General features: G+C 36.3%; 4 protein-coding genes across 5 annotated transcripts; 2 read left to right on the forward strand and 2 right to left on the reverse strand.

Annotated features, from left to right (window-relative positions):
* The first annotated feature begins 618 nt into the window (after positions 1-618).
* Positions 619-6,200, forward strand: tymp (thymidine phosphorylase). The gene is made up of 10 exons (XM_052554180.1): positions 619-771; positions 1,737-1,901; positions 2,002-2,198; positions 2,421-2,519; positions 3,397-3,526; positions 3,604-3,722; positions 4,334-4,496; positions 4,603-4,830; positions 5,036-5,176; positions 6,038-6,200. Exons 2-10 carry the CDS (start codon positions 1,766-1,768, stop codon positions 6,181-6,183), a joined length of 1,359 nt encoding a protein of 452 aa, XP_052410140.1. The 5' UTR covers positions 619-771; positions 1,737-1,765; the 3' UTR covers positions 6,184-6,200.
* Positions 6,201-7,368: 1,168 nt separating this feature from the next.
* Positions 7,369-9,455, reverse strand: lsm8 (LSM8 homolog, U6 small nuclear RNA associated). Of its 2 annotated transcripts, XM_052554184.1 has the most exons (5): positions 9,367-9,455; positions 8,431-8,503; positions 7,938-7,978; positions 7,736-7,863; positions 7,369-7,650 (listed from the first exon to the last, which is right to left on the reverse strand). In XM_052554184.1, exons 2-5 carry the CDS (start codon positions 8,459-8,461, stop codon positions 7,560-7,562), a joined length of 291 nt encoding a protein of 96 aa, XP_052410144.1. In that variant the 5' UTR covers positions 8,462-8,503; positions 9,367-9,455; the 3' UTR covers positions 7,369-7,559. The 2 variants fall into 2 exon arrangements, with proteins under 2 accessions (XP_052410144.1, XP_052410143.1); XM_052554183.1 differs by lacking the exon at positions 9,367-9,455 and having other exon boundaries at positions 8,431-8,602.
* On the forward strand, positions 9,247-12,756 carry si:ch73-139j3.4 (CD82 antigen). The gene is made up of 9 exons (XM_052554181.1): positions 9,247-9,282; positions 9,390-9,502; positions 9,761-9,839; positions 10,043-10,158; positions 10,244-10,318; positions 10,443-10,544; positions 10,661-10,825; positions 10,917-11,000; positions 11,842-12,756. Exons 2-9 carry the CDS (start codon positions 9,437-9,439, stop codon positions 12,220-12,222), a joined length of 1,068 nt encoding a protein of 355 aa, XP_052410141.1. The 5' UTR covers positions 9,247-9,282; positions 9,390-9,436; the 3' UTR covers positions 12,223-12,756.
* A 25-nt stretch (positions 12,757-12,781) lies between these two features.
* On the reverse strand, positions 12,782-19,854 carry kitlgb (kit ligand b). The gene is made up of 8 exons (XM_052554182.1): positions 19,573-19,854; positions 19,260-19,367; positions 18,829-18,885; positions 18,227-18,385; positions 17,973-18,144; positions 16,464-16,564; positions 16,087-16,226; positions 12,782-15,985 (listed from the first exon to the last, which is right to left on the reverse strand). The coding sequence occupies exons 1-8, from the start codon at positions 19,594-19,596 to the stop codon at positions 15,943-15,945; spliced, it is 804 nt and encodes a 267-aa protein (XP_052410142.1). The 5' UTR covers positions 19,597-19,854; the 3' UTR covers positions 12,782-15,942.
* Between the last annotated feature and the right edge of the window lie 869 nt (positions 19,855-20,723).

A 20,723-nucleotide genomic window follows, 5' to 3' on the forward strand; every position in this document is an offset into this window, starting at 1 on the left:
TTCACTCACAATATATTGTTGAACACGGCAATTATTATAAAACATGTTTCTCATGAGAGCACAGCAACATTTTCATCTTAAAAGATTACATCATAACATTTAGTTGATGGTATGTTTTTATGATGTTCACTTGTCTAAAAACACATGATCCAGCTTTACAATTATGATATTGAAATTTATGTTTATAGGACAAACTTCACCAAGAAAAGTCACAGTTTAGCAGGTTCGAGGACATTGTCAGTGCTATTGAAAACAAGCATTTATGCGTTTGGACTTTTGACTCAAAACCTTTGGTTACTGACATAAAGCTAGTGTGACAATTGTCCTGCATGGTCTCCATAAAATGTCCAACAGATCAGTAACTCATATGCATCAAGTTATCTTATATCTTTCAATCATATTTTAAAGTAGTCTACTAAAGTGAGTGTATTTGATGTTATGGACACGTTGCTCCGAATATCAAGCTAGGCTAACTATAATATAATGGCGTTGTTTTCATTCATAGAAGTTGTCAGGAAGTGATAAAAAAATAATTTGTATTACGTCAGATATGTATGCTAATTATCAGACAAAATGACTACTGTAATTCGTCGGCAGTCAATGCTGTAATTTGATGTTATATGAATGCCAGTGGCGGTTTATTGACAGTACATTCACGTTCAGAGTCAGACTGACAGGAGGCTGGTTAATGTGTCACAGACATATGCTCTGAAAGAGTGCAGTGATTCGGACTGTCCACCGCTATTTACTCTGTCTGCGGTATAAGACAAGGTAAGTGTTTGCTTTTAAATTTCATAATGTTTATCTGTGCGACCAGTCAGATGTTGGGTTTGAATATCAAGTAAACTTGTGCTAATTAAAGACAAAGAGACGAACATTTGTCAGGCCTACATTTTTATTTCAATCACTATTTAAAACAAAATCGTGAATGTTAGAAGAAAACGTCTGTCTAACGGGAGTTTTGATCATGTCCATCACTTTCACTTTCAGTACTGAATTAGCTTTTTATTTATTTATTTATTGGCAATGTTCTGTTTGCAAATGTTTGCAGTGATTGTAGATCATTTATTTCTTACAACTGCAGTGGACGGTGATTGGCCGAGAAGCCAACACCTCTAATCTCACATACATTTAATTCTATAAATACAGGTTATAGTAGCCTATTTCCATAATATATCTATTGTTTTATAATCTAAAAACCTCCCCAGCATCCTTATGAAATGCTTTTAATAGTTTTTTGTGTGCTTCTTTCTCCATAATAAATACTTGATTAAAAAAAAAAAAACCTAACAATGACTAACACGTGTAAAACATTTAATATTCTTAATGTTTCAGTATTTACTAATACATTATTAAAATAAAAAATAGGATCTGTTAATGTTAATGAACCTGAACTAACAGTTGTATTTTTATTAACTAACGCTAACATTACTGTAAATGTATTGCTCATTAATGTTCGTTAATAGGCCTACATTAACTGGCATTAAGTAATGAGACCTTATCGCAAAGTTTTACCATTTTGTTTTTTATAATTATTAAACTACAAAATATTACAATAAAAAATCAAGTTTAACGTAAAAAGAAGTACAAACTCAGGTCTGTTTTCTATGTAAATTGTTAACCTTGTTTTTTTTTTTGAGATGGACAGATGTCATTATGTAATTAAATCTACTTTAGCACAATCGATCTAAAATCTAACCCTTGACGTAACATTTTCCATTTTATGCCTCACACAGCTGAAGACAACACAGAATCCGATGTAAAGATGTCATCTGAAGACAACACTATTAGTTTCCCTGAGCTTATAAAGCTGAAACGAGACTGTGGCCAACTCAACAGAGCAGAAATAAGCACTTTTGTACAAGGAGTCACATCAGGAGCCATCGAGAAGAGTCAAATAGGTAAGAGCATAATCACATCAACTCAGTTTACAGTTTAGACACAAGCTAAGAAAATGTTTGGGTGGAATATTTCAAAAAGAATTGTGCTGCACCTGCACAGGTGCTATGCTAATGGCCATATGGCAGAAGGGCATGACTGATGAAGAAACCCTGGCAATGACAAGAGAGATGATGAACTCTGGAGAGACGTTTAAATGGCCGAAGGAATGGCTTGTGGTAGACAAACACTCAACCGGTGGAGTCGGAGACAAAGTCAGCCTTCCACTTGCTCCTGCTCTGGCTGCATGTGGCTGTAAGGTAAAGGAAATGTCCAGTACTATTTTAAACTGTAAGACTCAAAAATCAACATTCTAAGATTCTGAAATTGTTATGATGCAAAATTAATTAGAATTCTGGCGATTCTGTACTATTCCTTGGGCACAATTCTACTCAGTTACATTTTCCACTGCCAACTGCTCTGAATTTATTTTAAAATGATTGCAGCTAAGGTACTTCAGATATGTAGTTTTTTTTTTCTAGGTGCCCATGATAAGTGGAAGAGGACTGGCACATACAGGTGGCACCCTGGACAAGCTGGAGTCTATACCTGGGTTTAGAGTCAACCAGTCAGTTGAACATGTAATGATGCTCTTACTGGTTTGACTAGTCATTTTATTTCTTTAAGTATTATCAGTTATATATTATTATTATTATAAACTGAATTGAATTTAAGTTACAGTTAATGTGAATTTATCCTGATTTTATTCCCCAGTCTAACAGTTCTAACAAATAACAGTGTAACTCTTTGCAACACAAGGTTAAAAGCCATGGAAAAATGTGTATATTTTGTATATTTGGTTTAGTTACTTATTTTTATTTGAAGATATAAAGTGGTGCTTTATAGGTTGCATACATTTTTAAAAACATGAGCAGAAGGATGTTAAGAAAATAACATTTAATATTTATATAAACATTTTTAATAGCTATAAAAATATCTGTTCAATATAAAGCACATCTAAATGAGGAACTGACTAATACATACTGATCTCATAAAATCCTGTTTTAGCATTTCATAATTAATGTTGTTATTGAATATGAGTGTCATCAAATCAATTTTTTACCACTGACTGTAATCCTTATATAATGAAATCTATGTAAATGAATGTAGCCCATGTACTGATTCATCACAGCATGCCGTTTCTCCCAAACCAACGATTTAGTATATACAATATTTCCTAACACACTTCTTAATGTGTAAAGATAGAAGTCAGAACTCAGTAAAAGGTTATTACCATTGTATTATTACTACACTAGCCTAATATTATAGTATATTACACAAAATGTATATATTCATAAAATATCCAGATGCATAGTGACAATCCAGATATTTATTTATTGATATTTATGAACACAATTAATTATTTGTAAGTTATTTTCATGACTCATTATGTGATTGGCCTGCCAAATGTTACAGCCTTACAATATATTATGCATTTTATATATTGTATGTTTCTAGGTGAAGAAGATCCTAGAGGATGTGGGCTGTTGCATTGTGGGACAGACAGAGAGTCTAGTTCCAGCAGATCGTGTTCTCTACACCATCAGAGACGCCACATCAACTGTTGACAGTCTTCCTCTCATCATCAGTAAGATTGACCTGAAAAACGTCTCATTGCAGTGTTAAGCCCACATCTTATGATTATTGTTGTCCATGTCTGCACAGGCTCCATCATCTCTAAGAAAGGAGCTGAAGGTCTGAGTGCTCTTGTGTTAGACGTGAAGTTTGGCAGAGCTGCACTGTATAAAGATTTAAATAGCGCTCGGCGGCTTGCTCAGTCACTGGTAAGAGAGCTTTTAGCGTTCCATCACTAAATTATCATCTATTATAATCATGCAACATATATAAACTTTATTTTAATTAGGTTTATCAGCTTTAATGCACTGCTTAACAAATGCATGACAAAAGCAGTCAAATGTCAATGTAATAACAAAACTAAGTATTTAAAAACCATCGTTTAACTTACAAGCGGCAAAGGAGTGGATAAAGTGGAAATCAGAATTTGCCATAATGTCTTCAGAATCATTCATACATGTGAAAATCGGCTGAGAAGTAGTTGTTGTTCAAGTTGTTGTATTTTGTAGTATTTTGTTGCATATATTTTGCTTTAGTTATGATTAAGGGATAATACAAGATTTTCGATCTTACAAATGGTTGTCAAAAGCAAAAATGATATTAAATGCACCTCAAGTTTTGTAAGACATTCTACAACTAAATGGGCACTATTTTTGAAATCAGAACTAATAAGAAACAAGTATTCAATTTAGCAAATAGGGAAGTGGCAGTGTTATTATTCTGCATTCTGTTTGCAGTCTTAAATCAAATTCGAACCCAAGTCAAGATCTGTGAAAGTGATTCTCAATTTAACTGTTATACAATACTGGTGTCCATTTAGGTCACTGCAGGCAACAAGCTAGGTGTGAAGACCGGGGCATTGCTCAGCCGGATGGACGTTCCCATTGGCCAGAGTGTGGGAAATGCAGTCGAGGTGTGTGAAGCACTTGAGTGTCTTAAAGGACGAGGGTCAGATGATCTCAAAGAACTAGTCACAAATTTAGGTAAGGAGAAGGACCCACACAACAGAACTTAATTGTGATGTCCTTCGAGACAAACTGGCCACTAATGTCTGGAATAATCAGGCATAAAAGTTTTCATTGCATTTAGGTGGGTATCTATTGTGGATATGTGGCCACTCCGGTACTCTAGATAGTGGGAAAACTGAAATCGCTGTGAAACTGGAGAATGGAGAAGCCCTGAAAAAGTTTGAGGCGATGCTGGTGGCTCAGGGTGTGTGTGCGGATGTTGCACATTCCCTGTGCTCAAACGAGACGGACTACTTTGAGCACATGAAGCGTGCAGCGCATCAGACAGAGCTCAAGGTGCTAGATGATGGTAATTGTTTCATGTTCTCGTTTGAAAATCAAATATGTTAATTATTTTACATAACATTAACAGCACAGGCATGATTATAAAAAGATCGCACAGAGCGCACTATTAATATTCACTGATATTCATCTACATGCAATCATCACGTCCATTATCTCAGCAGCAGCCATTGTGTGTGTGTGTGTGTGTGTGTGAACTGTTTGATTGACAGGAGCCGTTTTGGACATTGACGGTTTGGCCCTGGCTGAAGTGCTGCATAAACTAGGTGCAGGCCGTACTAAATCGGGAGAGGAAATCGATCATAGTGTGGGAGCAGAGATCTTGGTTGAGATGGGACAGCATGTACAGAAAGGTCGGTCTCATTTATCTCAATATATGACTGTTTGGAATGAAAAATGTGAACTGTATATTTCTAACTAAAAAGTATAACTACTAAAAAATAGTATATGAAAGTTTTCAATATGGAACACTTAACAATTTGCAATAGCGATCGTATATAAAAGACACACTTCAACACAATGCATGTTTACCTTGGCAAATAGCTGCCAGTCCTAGAAATAAAATCGTGTTATTTATAAATGTCATTTGAAATAACTTTTTATTTTTAATTTGATTTATAATCCAATTTTGTATGAAACCTTTGGCAATCATATCACATGATGAGTCAAGACTGATATTAATATCGCTTCTGTTTCATTCGTCACAGTGGAAATGAGTCAAATTGCATTGTGGGATACATCATCCACCATAGTGTGCTGTGGTTGTAGACTAAACATTTTTGTAAAAAAAAAAAACCTAACGTTAAATCTGAAATATTCAATCATACTATGAGTATTAGATCATATTTAATAATAATAATAATATAAAAAAAGTGTTGATCTTTTATCTTCCTCCAGTTCATTAATCACACTGGAAATAGGTTCAGTTGCATTGTGGTATACATCACCCACTATAGTATGCTATGCTGTATACAAAACATTTTAAAAAATGTGAAAATGTTAAATCTGGTATACTCAATTATACTATGAGTAGTAGGCCATATTTCATGTCTAATAAAAAATAAAATCATATTGCCAAATTGTGGGATATATAACCCAACATTTCGCTAATGTGAAAATATTAAATTTGCATGCCGTGCACCGTATACTTAGCACCCAAATGAGTGGTACTGTAGTAGTAGTAGTTAGTAATATCCTTCTGATTCAATTGGCAGGTCAATCATGGATCAGGATTCATCACAATTGCCCTAATCCACACTTTTCCGGCCTGCAGAAAGCTTTGGTCATTGGCAGCCATGACATGTACGAGAAAGTATCACGTGTGGCAGAATTCATCCACCCAGATAACCCCATGCCATAAAAGCCTCTTTTAAAATATATTTTTTGTTTGTAACAAATATTTCAATTTTGAATGTACTGTTACCAAGAGTTTTTACAAGAAAAACGTGACAAAGACCTACACTGATATCTGAGTTCTGCATCTGGAAAATCTTTAAACATATTTGCTCAAGAGTAGCTGGAACATTACTGTAGCTCAGGTCCGCTCAATCACATCCTGTAAATTTCAGTTGGAAGCTCCAAACAAAATCACTTAAACCAGATGATCAAGGCCTTCAGCTTGCAGCCAGGTGTGTTGGAGCAGGATTGAGTACACTAGGATGGCAGATGAAATGCTGCCACCACTCATTCACAGAGGAACCGCAGCATTACAAACCACAAACCTCTGAAGAACTCCAGAATCTCAGATTACAGGCTCAGCTCTCGTTCTTCTTGTATAAAAAGCATTTACGATAATGCCTTCAGATATTCATAGATTTGTCAGAAGGTAAAAGGAATCTGATTCCATAATGTGAATTCAGTTCTGGTTTTTCAAAATGCCTTTAAAGTGTAACACTGGAGCTTCACTGATATTTTTCAATGGCATCGTTCTGCGTTTATTAAACCAATTAGTCAGTGTGATTATCTGTTTTTAATAAATGGAGGTTGGAGAAGGGATAGTAGTCCATCATGGCAGCGATGGTGAAGCCCTAATGTAATTTGCAAGTTTCAACAAACTTAAAATAAAAGCGCATTTTGAATATCTGAAGACATATCTAAAAAATAGAGAGTTCATAGTTCATCCCAAATTCAAAAGCAAAGTAATACTAATAAGTATTTTTTTTCCCCTATTGTGACAATTTTCATGATAAATTTCCACAATGTCAGTAGACAACAATTTCATTAATGTGATTTTGAAAACGAAATCCATAAATTATAATTCTTTACATTATCGTAATTTTTTTTGATAAATGCTTTACTGTCAGAAAAAAATAATGGCTCTAAAATAGGTTTCATTTGATCAATGCAAAAAAAAAATATTTGTATTCCCATTGACTTTGTTGTTGTGAAATATAACCTGGATATTTCTTTGAGAGATTCATCATATTTTATGGTTTATATTTATGACAGTCTTGATTAAGTTTAAATTTTAACTAGAATTCAACCAGGAATCAGTTACGCACATCAGTCATTATCGCCAAAAATTAAAATAAATATTTCAATCAAATACTTTCCCCACTTATTTTTTTATTTTAACACACGTAAAAAATGGATATGCATTCAGTCTATTTTCTTCAAGATTAAAAAAGCAAATAATATTGCTGCTTTTCAATGCCTGCAGATGTCCAAGTGTAAGTCTTCAAAAGGGAGACAGAATTTCTTCTAAACGTGGATTTTTCCGTCCTGGTTCAGGAAGCATCAGTGTGCCACAGAATTGAGTGGTTCTGCTCTTATGTTTCCAAGATCCAGTGCGGAATCTGTTTCTTCATCGATTTCACCGATTACAGCCCTTAAACACAAACACACAAGCCTTTAAAATCCATCTAAGTCTGAAGCTGCTTTAAACAATGTATAGAAATAGCACAAATACATACACATTATCGCCTCTGACAATATACAGTCCCAGAACCACCTGCTCTACACCCTGGGAAGAGCTGAACACCCGCTCGTGGCTTTCATCCAGGATGAGATTGATCGTCTGATCAAAGCCCTTTAGCGTCCCCTAAACACAAAACAATAGTCATAAGAAGGCTCCTTTTTTAATGCATGTTACTAAAGGAGATGAGAAAGACTCACCACAATCATTCTGCCATCTGAAGTCACAATAGCAACCGTCCCTTGAATATTGCCAGTGAAGGAAATATCAGGCTCATAAAGACATACATAGACAAAATCATATGCAATCAAGTTTATGTATATAATATATACTGGATATATAAATGCATATCTCTCTACACTATACACACAGTTAAATATATAATAATTGTATAAATAGTAGTATAATTAAAAGTTTATGCATGCCTAATAATTCAATTTAACAGATAATTAAACACGTTACTTGCATGCATTTATATATAACTCGGTAAACATACCATACACACAATGTATCATGCATATTTACTGTATATATGTTGTACATTATTACTAAAACGCCATAATGACTTCATCATGCTCAACAACACGCTAAATCACTTGATCGCGCGCGCCACAAACAGCGCCCACGGAAACACATGACCACTGTCAAGAAAAAAACCACAACGCCACCATCATGAAGTGAATCAAAGGATACGGTTAATGTAGCTCTCAAGAGCGGTAGACATCTCTGCTGGAACGTGTTTATATCCACCGCTTCTTGAGCACAACTACAACGAAACACATTCGTTTGAACCGGAAATGAGAACGGAGAGACTCGAGTAGCCGATGACATATCGGAGCAGTACTAGTCGAGTAGGAGCAATCGAACCTGTGTTAATGTATTTGTCCAGAAGGTGGCGCACTCTATAGGTTTCTAACAAGTAGGTCTATATAATACGGTTTCAAACGAGCAACCCTTGAGATTACAATCAGTTCTTGGTGAAAAGACAAATTGTTTCAAGGTCACAGTGGGGGCTGATGGAAACACTGATGGTGATGATGACGATGGAGCTTACACAAAACTATTGTGGTGGTACAATAGTGACGCTACTTTGATTTGTAGAGTCTGACATTGATGCTATATATAAGACATGGTATTGCAAACTATGGCAATTATTGGTATTAAGTTGGAGAAACAATAATAACCTAAACAATGCATTGCACAATCACAGTTAAAAGAAATAAACCAGATGATAACTTTTCACATTCTGAACTCTGTCCAAGCCCCTCATTGCAATTGAAAACACCAGGCACATGCTGTTGTAAAGCACAACACAAGTGATGGTTCAAGTTAATCATTTATGTTGTTGTTATGAGGAAGTGAACTTTAAGCCTGAGCATTTAAAGGATCTCCAGGAAACCATTATTGTAGCAAATGCTATATGAAACACACATACTTGAACCTGGGAAGAAAAAATGGATGTATAAAATAAAATCTTTCCGACAGTTTAGACGTCTACCAAACCATATTTGACGAATAACGAGGGGAACTGGTTTAACAATACAGGTAATTCTTTGAAAGTGGTATTTAAACATGGAATTTTGTTTTTAATTTATATTCATCAAGTAACATGATCTTCTTGTGACTTACCTCTGTTTTCTGTTTCCACGCAGCCTGTTTTAGATTTCATGTGAAGCTTTGACAGTTTGTTAAAGGCAACATGAAAGCAGACGACAAACTTCTGATCTTGAAATTCTTCCTAATGCTTGTCAATTCCTTCTTTGTGGTAAGATGAAATAACAAAAGATCTGTACGTTACTGGCATGGATTTGAGAGACATTTCTTGTTTATCACTTACAATGAAAGAACTTCCTGGACTGCAGTCAAATATATTAATCATACGGTGGACATTGACATGCAGCCCGTAATTAAGCTTGTTTTCTGCGAGCATGCAAAGGCAGACTTCTGCACTCGTCAAATAAAACATCTTAATTCATGCATGGCTACATGTACAAACAAGTAACAATTTACATGATTTTGACAGATTCTTGGCATCAGCATTTTTGCGTGTTCTGCTTGGATCCTATTTGATAAGGACAGCTTTGTAAGCGTTCTCAGCTCTGGTGAGTTTTCCTGTTTGTCCTAGTCTATCATTATTCAAAATAGCAGCTTATATAATGCATGTTATTGCAATTTGCCGCCTCAGATTTCCTAGAATAATGTATTAGGACATGATGTTATCTCTATTAAAAAGAATACTGGTTTACCATAGCCAATTTTAAGTAGATTTTGGTGTGTTAATGAAGCAAAACGTGTGGTCTTTCAGGACAGGAAGTGAAGGTGGTGGCTGGGGGGCTGTTTTTCATTGGCCTTGTTGTGGTTGTTGTGTCCTTGCTGGGTTGTGCTGGTGCCTATTTTGAGAGCAGATGCTTCATCATATTTGTAAGCATAATTCATGCAGTGCACAAAGACACTAATAATGCAATGAAAGCTTGCTGTGAACATTTCCTCTCCTCTGTATTTTCAGTATCTGTGCTTCTTGATCGTCATCATACTGGGTCAGCTTTTCATCACCTTCGTGCTATTGATACGAAGAAACACGGCAAGTCTTTGCATAAATTATTAGTACTGCAACGGAAAACACAGCTGGCTTCGACTTCACACACGAGGTCCCAATGATAAAGTGATTAAACAAATTGTCTAACACATGTTTCGAATGTTACCAGATTGAGCAGTTTTTGGGGGATAATGTGGACGAGATCATTATGGAGTATGGAGGAAATGAAACCCATACATCTTGGAAACTTCTAGACAGTGTGCAGACTTCTGTACGTGGCTGATTTACATCTGAATGCAAGATGACTGGATGATGATTGTGACTATTTTAGCTAACAATCAGCTATAGGAAGGTATGTTTTGATATAAGTGTATTTTTTCACTGTAGGCACAATGCTGTGGTTGGCTAACCTCAAATGAATGGAGGAACAACACAGTTATTGAGTCGCTGGGGGAGACTGACATCTACCCTTGCTCTTGTTTTAATGGTACCTGCCCTGTAATTCTGCCTGGAACACACAGCTTTGGAAAAGGATCAGACATCTATGAAACGGTTACATATGTTGCCTTTTTTCCATCATTACATCCTCTTTAGTTATCCTCCTTCTTTTAATTTGCATACTAAAGCAGTTTTTTGGTGATAGGGTTGTGAGAAGGTTCTAGTGGACTGGCTAGAGATGAATATAATCTTAATATTTGGAATGGACGTTGGGCTTCTTTTGATTCAGGTAAGGAGAGACCAAAAAATAAAAAACACATTTTTCACATATGTAACTTAATTAGATATAAAAGACAAGCTCCTTGGACTTATAATAAATAAATATAAATAATAAATAACTGTTGTATGTTTCTCCCTTGGAACTGAAGTTAACACAAGCTGATTGGTACAGCAAAAAATAAATAAATAAGAAATAAATACGAAAAATAAAATAACTGTTGTATATTTCTACCTTGCAATGCAATTCATTTCAGTTAAGAGCTTTATTTGTATTTAACCTAAAATGAATAAAAAAATAAGATAAAATACAGTAAAAAAAAAAAAATGTCTCCCTTGGATGTGCATTAAGCATTAAGTTAAGCATTTTTAGCTTGTACAGAAAAAAATCTAACCCAAAAATTATAATACAAAGTATATAATTCAAATCATTTCAGTGATTGAGCTTAACTTATATTCAACCTAAAATGAGATAAAATAAATAAATAAATAATAATATTTTTTTTTAATATATTCTCCCTTGGAAGCACATAATGCAGTTCAAGTTATAAGGTGCAAGTTCACATTCAGCATACAGGAAAACAAAATAAATAAATTAATAAATATAAATAAATATATATATATAATTGTTGGATATCTCTCCTTCGCAAGTGTATAATCTAATTTATAGTAGTGATTAAGCTTCATTTGTATTTAACATGGAATAAAATAAAATATAAAATAATATAGTATGCATTTTAGTGACTAGAGCTGAATTTTTATTTACCTTGGAATATTTCTGGAATATTACATTTTTCTTGGAATTTTACATTTTTACATATAAAAATGTAATCATTTTGTCTTGTAATGCTCAGATTCTGCAGTTTATCTTTGGCATCCAAACCTACAAATGCATTGGCCGTAAGACGAGGGAACTGCATCCCAGTAATCTACTGAACGCCATGGAGGAGAATCCTGCAGAGCAGCCTGAAATCCAGCAGCACAGTATGGAAAATCAGCAGTTTGATACTCAAACCTACGACCCTCAAATGGACAGTGGCTACTATCATCATGGTGGATATGTTGATGAGAATTATTACCAGTATAAAAATCCAGAATCTTACGAACTGGATAACAGTCAAATGTACAGTGGCCATCATAATGTGCAATACCAGCAGAGCTACAATGGCAGTTATGGTCAGGGATACATGCAGCACCAGAGCTACCATCAGAGCTACCATCCTGATGATTACTGAAGCCAGATTACTTCTCTCATGTAACGTGATCAGTTTGGGATGGGCTAATTTGCTGTTTTAAAAATAACATTCTGTATAAAGAGCAGGCTGTGGTCTGTGCCTGACCAAAGATACTTAAAACCTTCTCGTAAAACCATTGTTTTGTTTCACTAAATTCAGGTTAGTGCCTGTTCCCAGGAGTATCATTTGTCATTTTTAAAGACAACCAGCATCTTTTTCTCAAACAATTCATTCCAGAACTCTCAGGTCAAAGGCTTTTTAAGACAAAATATTTCTGTAGTCAGAGCTCAGGGTTTGATGACAGACAATTAACTCATTTTTCTGGCAGATTTTCCATTTTATTGTAATTATTGTAATGCCCCATGACAAGTTTACATGAATTTTATAACTGAGTAAAAGTGTAATATGAAAATACTGACCTGAAATTATAACCAGTATGAGACAATGCACACAATATAACTAGCGACAATAATAATTAAAACACTGTTATATGGTAAAAAGTTTTTTTTTTTAAATAAAGAATCTGAATAAAAATCTACATAATTTCTACTTGAACCATACAATTAAAAATAAACATGTTTTATATACAAGTGCTATATTTATATTATTGATTATTAGTAATCAATAGAACAAAAAAAGAAAATCACACAAACTGTATTTAAGATGCGTGTAAACCATTAGTCATCCTTTGCTTTTCGTGCCACGGAGATTCCTTGCTCTCATTTGTGATATTTGGATGATTCGAGAGGGTGTTTTGTAAATCACTGCACACTCAGACCTGCTTTATGAGTCAAGAGTTGATGCTAATGACACTGGGAGCCTTTTAGTGTGTGTGTGTGTGTGTGTGTGTGTGTGTGTGTGTGTGTGTCGGAAGCTGAGTCGGCGAGTCAAGAGTGGGCTTTGAGTGAAGTTTGATGGACGACACTCTCTATAGGCCATAAAGAGCGGCGTGTCTATCCGCATGAGAGGGCCCTTTGTTACGGTCACTCTGCGGTTGTTAGTAGCTAGGCTGACATTACCGACCTCGTGCGGTTATGAGTTGGCAGTCATGCTTTACGACAACAGTTGACAGCGCACACATTGATGGAGACAATGAGAAAGTTACATTGAGAGAAGCTTGAGATTTCCACTGCCAGCACCTGATTCTGCTCTGGACAGAGTGATGCATAGTGAGTCAATGGTGATTATCTAGACTGTCTGGGATGTGCTGGGACAGTGACACAAGTTATTCAAAAATAGCATAAAAGGATATTTTAGGTTGTATTTTGAGGGAATAGTTGATCTAAAAATGAAAACTGTATCATTTACTCACTTTAATGTTTCTCGGGACTGTTGTGGAACACAAAATGAGACGTTTTGAAGAATGTTTATGCTGCTCTTATAATGTGACAATAAGGGTTGAAAAGAGGTGAAAAAAAAAGAAGAAAAAAAAAGCCTTGTTTATCGAAATCACTTGTCTTTGGCAGTTTGAAACACGCTCCGAACCACTGGTTTGAAACAAATGATTAACAAAAATTTTGAAGCTTAACGAAGCTTTTATTCAAAGGCATCGATCACCGGCGAAAGCATGGCGCAGTGAATGCTATCTCACGACCAATTTGTATGTATTTTTCGTATGACCTTACGCGTACAATTTTGCATGTTTTGTCTAGACCCCAAAGACAGGTCGGTTTAGGGGCGGGGTTAGCTGTAGGTCAGTTGTACAAATTCATTCAAATGAATTGTGCAGCTGATAAATATGTAAGTTTTGCCCAAAATCCTATGAATTTGTATGAGTGAGGTCGTACGCATTCGTGTAAATTACCAACCTCGTAAAATATGTATGAATTGCCATGAGATTGGGTTGGCGCAGCACTGATCTGAGTGTCTCATATGCACACCGATAGTGCTAATGGTTTGAATGCTACTGTGGACTAGCTTAGGTTAATTCTCACACTTTAATAGTATTTATAGCTCCTAACAGGCAGTGTGACTATGAGAATGATTACCCTAAAACGTACGTCGGTCTGCAGTTTTCCCTTTTACTTGCGCGCCAGTGATCTTGACTTGACAGTGATTATTCTGAAGCCAAAGGCCAGCTTTGTGCAGAACACATACAAATTTAAGGAGATTTATACTGTAATTATGGCAGAAGTATTTGAACCCTTAAGTCACATATAATGTATGAACTGCATTAGGTTACATAGAAAATATCAGTGGTGTCAACAAACCAAAAGCAAAAACAGCTTATCTAATTTTTGCACTAATTTCGGTCAACTGGTTTAAAGTAATTTCATACTTTGTAGTGTAGCAGTTTAATTTAGTATTAAAATTATTATTTTTTCTCAAATGTGTACAATATATGTGACCCTGGACCACAAAACCAGTCTTAGGTCGCTGGAGTATATTCGTAGCAGATTTTCAAGTAGTTGTATCTCGGCCAAATAATGTCCGATCCTAATAAACCATACATCAATGGAAAGTTTTATTCCACTTTCAGAAGATGCATAAATCTAAATTTCGAACAATTGACACTTAAGACTGGTTTTGTGGTCCAGGGTCACACATGTATTATTTTCTAGTTTGAAACCAAAAGTGAAAATTGTGTTTATTTCTTCAAAATAGCCTAAAGGTAACCTGGTTTGATATTTTGTTAAAAATGCATTGAAAGTCAAACATTAAGTGCAGCTTAAGCATGCAAACACTGTTGTACAGAAAGAAGCAGCATGAACATTGACTAATCTATCTGATCTGAACATTGAAAAATCGATTCTAATCAGTTGGTCTTAATCTCAAGATAATGTTATTGAGTTACAGCGAGCAGGAAAACAAGACACCGGAATGATCAAGAGATGCTAGCAAGTGAGATTGAATTATGGGACATGAGTCATGTTGATGTTACATCTTTACCATGAGAGCTCTTTTCTCATGCTCACTGGGTTTCCCCATGTTGTCACGAAAACAATCAGCTCTTGTTGCGCCGCTGGAGTGTGCGAGTTAATAAAACGCAGTCGGACGATGACCTGGATTGCAGACCCTCTCAAGATCGACGGAGAAGTTTGGTTCTTCCGGCCAGAATGTGTTTGTTTGAGAAAGACAGAGTTTGAATGTGTTAAAGCTGGATGAAACGAGATACGTCAGATACCTCCTTCTTCAGAAGAAATGGATCTTCTGAGGATCCTGTCAGGTTTAGTATTGGTTACCAAATGAGTAGTAAATGCCAAAAATCTTTGCATCGTTGTCCAAGCTGTAAATCAAACGTGTTTCAAGACAAACCCATGCTCTGTTCCAAAGATGTTTTCTGGTGTAAAATAAACCACCGTCCTCATGCAATGGGGCGCTGACACAAAAAAGCCATTTATCCTCCTTGAGGAGGCCTGCAGGACCAGCAGCGTTCCTCAAAGCCAGCAAGCTGCCGCGGGCATCGCAGCAGACCAACCGATGCGCTCATCAAAGAGCCACACTTCCTGCCGGATGAAATTATCCCATAGTTTTTAGGATGGCATCCCATAATAACAGACTCTCATTGATTGGTTAAGATGGACACAAGTTGCGATTCGTCTCTTCAACTTAATTTTTTATGTGATGAGCAGGTAAGGCTTGATGAGTAAGTTTAGAACCATCCCATGTATCCCTCCTGGAACAGCCAAAGTAATCCCTTCATTGTCCGCTTCATAAACCCGGAGATTTTCACCACAAAATACTGCCAATTTCCAATGAGTTTCCTCATGCATTTTTAATTTAAACCTCTGTGTCTGCACACCCTAAAGAATCCACCCACGCCCTGAAAGGATGCCACATGTTGATGGAAAAAAAAGGCTTTGTTAAGTCTTGTTTACTAACTGGTAAACAGACAAAGACATGTTGCAATTAACAGACTGCTACCTGTCCTGTTGGCTGCTAGAGCTGGAATTAGGGAGCCCTCCGCTGTGGGGCTCGGTTCTGCTTTCTTCAGCTCCGTCGTGGGGGTCATTCAAGCTGACTTCATGCATTCTTTGCACACAGCAGTCGCTTCTTCTAAATACCTGCGGATAGGTACAGATTGAGATCATTTTGATGAATGACAAGTCCTTTCTATCATAATTAAGTTCACTGCACTGAGACATGCAAATATGGGTGTTCTCAAAGCAGAGCGCTGTCAATGCAAAAATGCCAAAAATTTCATTGAGCGCCTTCAGGGCTTCCTCACAATTATGATGCAAGCCTCTGCTGCTGGTAAACATGGCTATACTTTGTAAAGGTATATAAGGGTACTAACTTACCATCCTGACAGTGAGGACCAGAACTGCCATGCTAGGGATGATGAGCAGCGCCAAGAGCCCATGAGTCGCTCCGTTCATACCGTTTTGCTGTCTTCTTTGACCTGGCAGAACATAAAAGCACATTCCCTTCTTAGCTCTTACGTGAACAGTACACTAAACAGCATGAAGTATGTGGACACCCAAATGACACACCCTTTTGTGTTTGTTGAGCATTTCATTTAAAAAGCATTGACATTAATGAGGTGTTTAATCTCCCGAATGGCTTCCATTTTTCTTGGAAGGCTTTCCACTATGTTGGGACATGGCTGTGGGGATTCACTTTCAATTAGACATAAGAGCATCAGAGATTCAGTGTTAGTCTCCTCAATATCATTAACAAAAAATTATTATTTTTTAATTCATTGATACAATGAAGACAAATTTTTTTTATAAAGACTATAATTAAGTTATGATGACGATAATATATTTTAATTACTGTTGGCCAAGAGAATATTATATGAAAAGTATAAGACTGCAAGATGGACTAAAAACATTTTTTGAGAAAAATCTAGATTATAATTAACCTAGATTAAAATTATCCACTTTAGTGGCGAAAGCTGTAACTGAATTGTGAATGAAAGCTTGTAAAATTTAAAACTGTTTGTAATGTTGTAATGTTGAAACACATACTATACATGAGATTTACCATGTATTACAAACTTGACACGAATGCCACAGAAAAGCTCAACTAAGTTACATGCTAATCAGAATACGGTCTTTCTGCATTTAATGCACAATGCATTAAAACACACACAATGCATAAACAAATCATAAATAATTCATAATACTCTACTGCAATAATGTAGTCATTATAATGTTATTATTTAATGAGCTCAGGTTCTCACAACAAGGACAGTTTTTACATATTCGGCTAAATGTTGAAAAAATTAATATTATTTTGAAATGTTGGAATATTGAATTTAGCACTTTCACAATGTAATATTGACTAAATGTATAGGAAATGAAAAAGAATATATATAATTTTTTATATTTATATATTTAAAGAATACAAGAGAAAGACTGTGAATAAAACAAAAAATGTATACAGTAAGAGGTTGTAGTCTGGGCTTTGTGAAGGCATTCTCTTGCTGGATCTCCTGCAAATGGTTTCACATGCTTCTCTAGAATGTTATCGCATGCTTAGAGAGTGCTACACTCCTGTTGTACAAACAACATATCTACCAATTTAACTGCTATATTGTGTGTTTTGCACACATGCTCAAATTTTGCATGCATGTGCTCAAGCTTTAAGAAATTCATGTGCAGCCCAGATGGAAGCATCCTCCTTGGAACTCTGAAAGACAGCAGTTTTCAGGAGAATTGGTTGTTCTTATCCCCGGTTCTTTGATTTATCATCTTCACATCCTTTCCGCAGAATTATATATTTTTTTCCATAAAAAGATTCAATCTAGACCTGCTCATGCATCATATACATAAGAAAAAATATATATATATATTTTGCACACTCACCTGGTGTGAAAGGAGGAGCTGGCGGGGTCTTGCAAGGAGGAGGTGTGCAGTCATGAAATTTGCCAAGCGTTGATCCAGCCGCTGTAAGAACCTCTTTAACATGGTTAAAGTAACGTCTAGTCAGCCACTTTCCCCTTCTGTAGTGGCACTCAAATGTTTGCATTGTCACCTCCTAGAGAAGACAAACAATCCAGAGTGAACCGACAGCCACGACAACGTTTCAAAGAATGCAAATGTAAACGCGAGGAAATTACCAGCTCCTCATTGTCCAGAGTGAAACGAAAACCCTCCAGCATTGTTACAAAAATAGTGATGTTCGCTTTATTGGTGGACAAGTTGCCAAACTTTCGGGCCAATGTTTTTAAACTGCTTTCAACGTGATTCAGGTTCACATATAGCCAGCAAGCTCCACCCTTAGATATTAGAAAAGAAAAATGCTTATAGGTCGTCGCTTCTGGAACTGTCACAAAACACAACTCTTTAATACATAAATGTTTTATCTAAAAATGGCCCTAAAATGTATCTGGACACTTAAGCCACACTTAAAAATGCAAATGTATATGAAGTACTGTACACCTGCTAAGGGAACTAACTTTATGCACGCACAAAAATTCCCCAGCTGGATAAAAAACATTGCAAACATCAGAAAATGAAGTTAGTTTAAAGATAAGCTTAAGCATCATTTGTTTGCCACATAGTTATTTGATATTTAGACTGAAATACAAATAAAATTCATACATAAAGTGTGGCTCAAAGTGTGCAAATATGATTTCGGGCCACTGGAAATGTATCCACATGAACAACAGAGCAAACTTAGTCAACCGTATCATCAAATATTGGCATGCATCACACTTACCACATCCTTGGTGATGAAGCTGATAGGTATTCTGTAGTCATTGGGAATATTGTCACTCTGATGGGTTGACAAAACAAGAATTTTGGTTGGTTGTATACCAGGAGAAAGTCCTGACTAGACAAATGTGAAATCTTACTGATTTCCCTGCTGTAAAAAACAGCTAAAACTAGAATATTTGTTGATCTCCCAGCCTAGCCAAGCTAGTCTAAGTCTGTTTAGATGGTTCACTGCATGGCTAAACTAGTATTCAACTAGTCCAGACCAGATGAAAACATGCTCAAATCCCCTCGAAAAACAGCTTTCAGACCGGTTTGAGAGACCAATAAACCATCGCAAGCTGGAATTGAACTCTTTGTCCAGTAGGGTTCCACAACAAGTCAATGCACATTAAGCAAGAAAACAATGAATAAAACTAATTTTGCAAAACTTACCAGTGTTTCCAGCGTGGCAACATCATCTGTTAAAGGGCTTCCAATAACACCTGAGCAGGTCACAAGCCCAGAAAAAAGCAACACTAATACACAAATGCTTTCTCCGATCTATAACGAAAAAGTCTCAATGTAGTTACAGTAATACAGACGGTAAATAACGCGCGCAGTGCCAAGCACCTATCCAGTCTGAAAAAGATCATAGGATACATTCAAATCATTTCACTAGACAACCCCTATAAGGAATGTAAAGTAACCAACGATGGCATTCAACCGCGCATTCGTTTACGCTGTGGGTGTGCGTGCGCGTACTCACCTTAACCTCCCTCATGTGGAACATGGGAATATTAAAAACAAATCAGCCGTGTCTCCTTACTTTCTTCGCTTTCCCTGACAACGGAATGCAGGCATGTTTCCGCCTGTACACCTGACTGCAGATAATCACAGGACGGGCTCGGGATCAGTAGTTTTGGCGTGTCTTTCTTCTTGGGTCCCGATGGAGAGCATGGCGTGCTCAGTGCGCAATTTCGCCCCGCAGCGCTTCTGTGAATTCAATGGGGGCGGATGGACTTGTCCTCTGTGTTTAAGAGGTAGGGCGCTTTGAGTCACTTATAATGTGTAAAATAGAGAAAACTATTCAAGGGAAGATGGGTGACTCACCCAGACCTCAATCACAAGTGACACATAGGAGTTTCGTATGAATAAATAAATAAATAAATAAATGATTAAACCAGTCTGAGACTGTTTGCTGGTCTTGGCTGATTTGAGTTGGCCTCCTAGTGCTCCAGAGTCTAAAACCAACCAGACCAAATGAAATGAAAAATGACAATTAAACCAGCTGAGAAATGGGCAAAATCCCAAACTTGAAAATAGCCACAAACACCCTGAAACCAACCTGATCAGCCAGAAAATAGCCAACACCTTCTGAAACCAGACCAGACTGACCAACTGTAAAACACCAAAAAGCCCTCTTAAAGCAGACTGACGAGCCGAAAAGTACCTGAAACTCCTGACCAGAAGCAGCTCTGGCTAGTTTCAATAAGACAAATCTTGAGATTTTTGGATGGGTTATTCATAATAATATCTGACTAAACTTATAGTAACCTAATTAAACAAACGATGGTTTGCTGGTTTTACTGCCTGATAACTTGAAAAAAGTTTTTTTTTTTTTGGCGTATTTCAGAAGGGTCATATTGTGAGACCTGCTTAAGACAACGTAAACTAGCTAAGACCAGTTTAAGAAGTTTTCTATCTCTGTTTAAAAAGGTAATAACAGTTTGTAATTACAAGATGGTCCACAAAATAATTTCATAAAAGCACATAATTAACGAGGGATAACATATCTCGACTGACCAATCAGAGTCAAGTATTCCACAGAGCCGTGTTATAATACCAAATAATTACCAGTATTAATACAAATTACCATTAAACTAACACAAAATACAACGCAACTGTCAAAAAATGAAC

Source organism: Carassius gibelio, chromosome B4, assembly GCF_023724105.1.
Source record: "Carassius gibelio isolate Cgi1373 ecotype wild population from Czech Republic chromosome B4, carGib1.2-hapl.c, whole genome shotgun sequence".
In the NCBI taxonomy this organism is placed as follows: Eukaryota; Metazoa; Chordata; class Actinopteri; order Cypriniformes; family Cyprinidae; genus Carassius; species Carassius gibelio.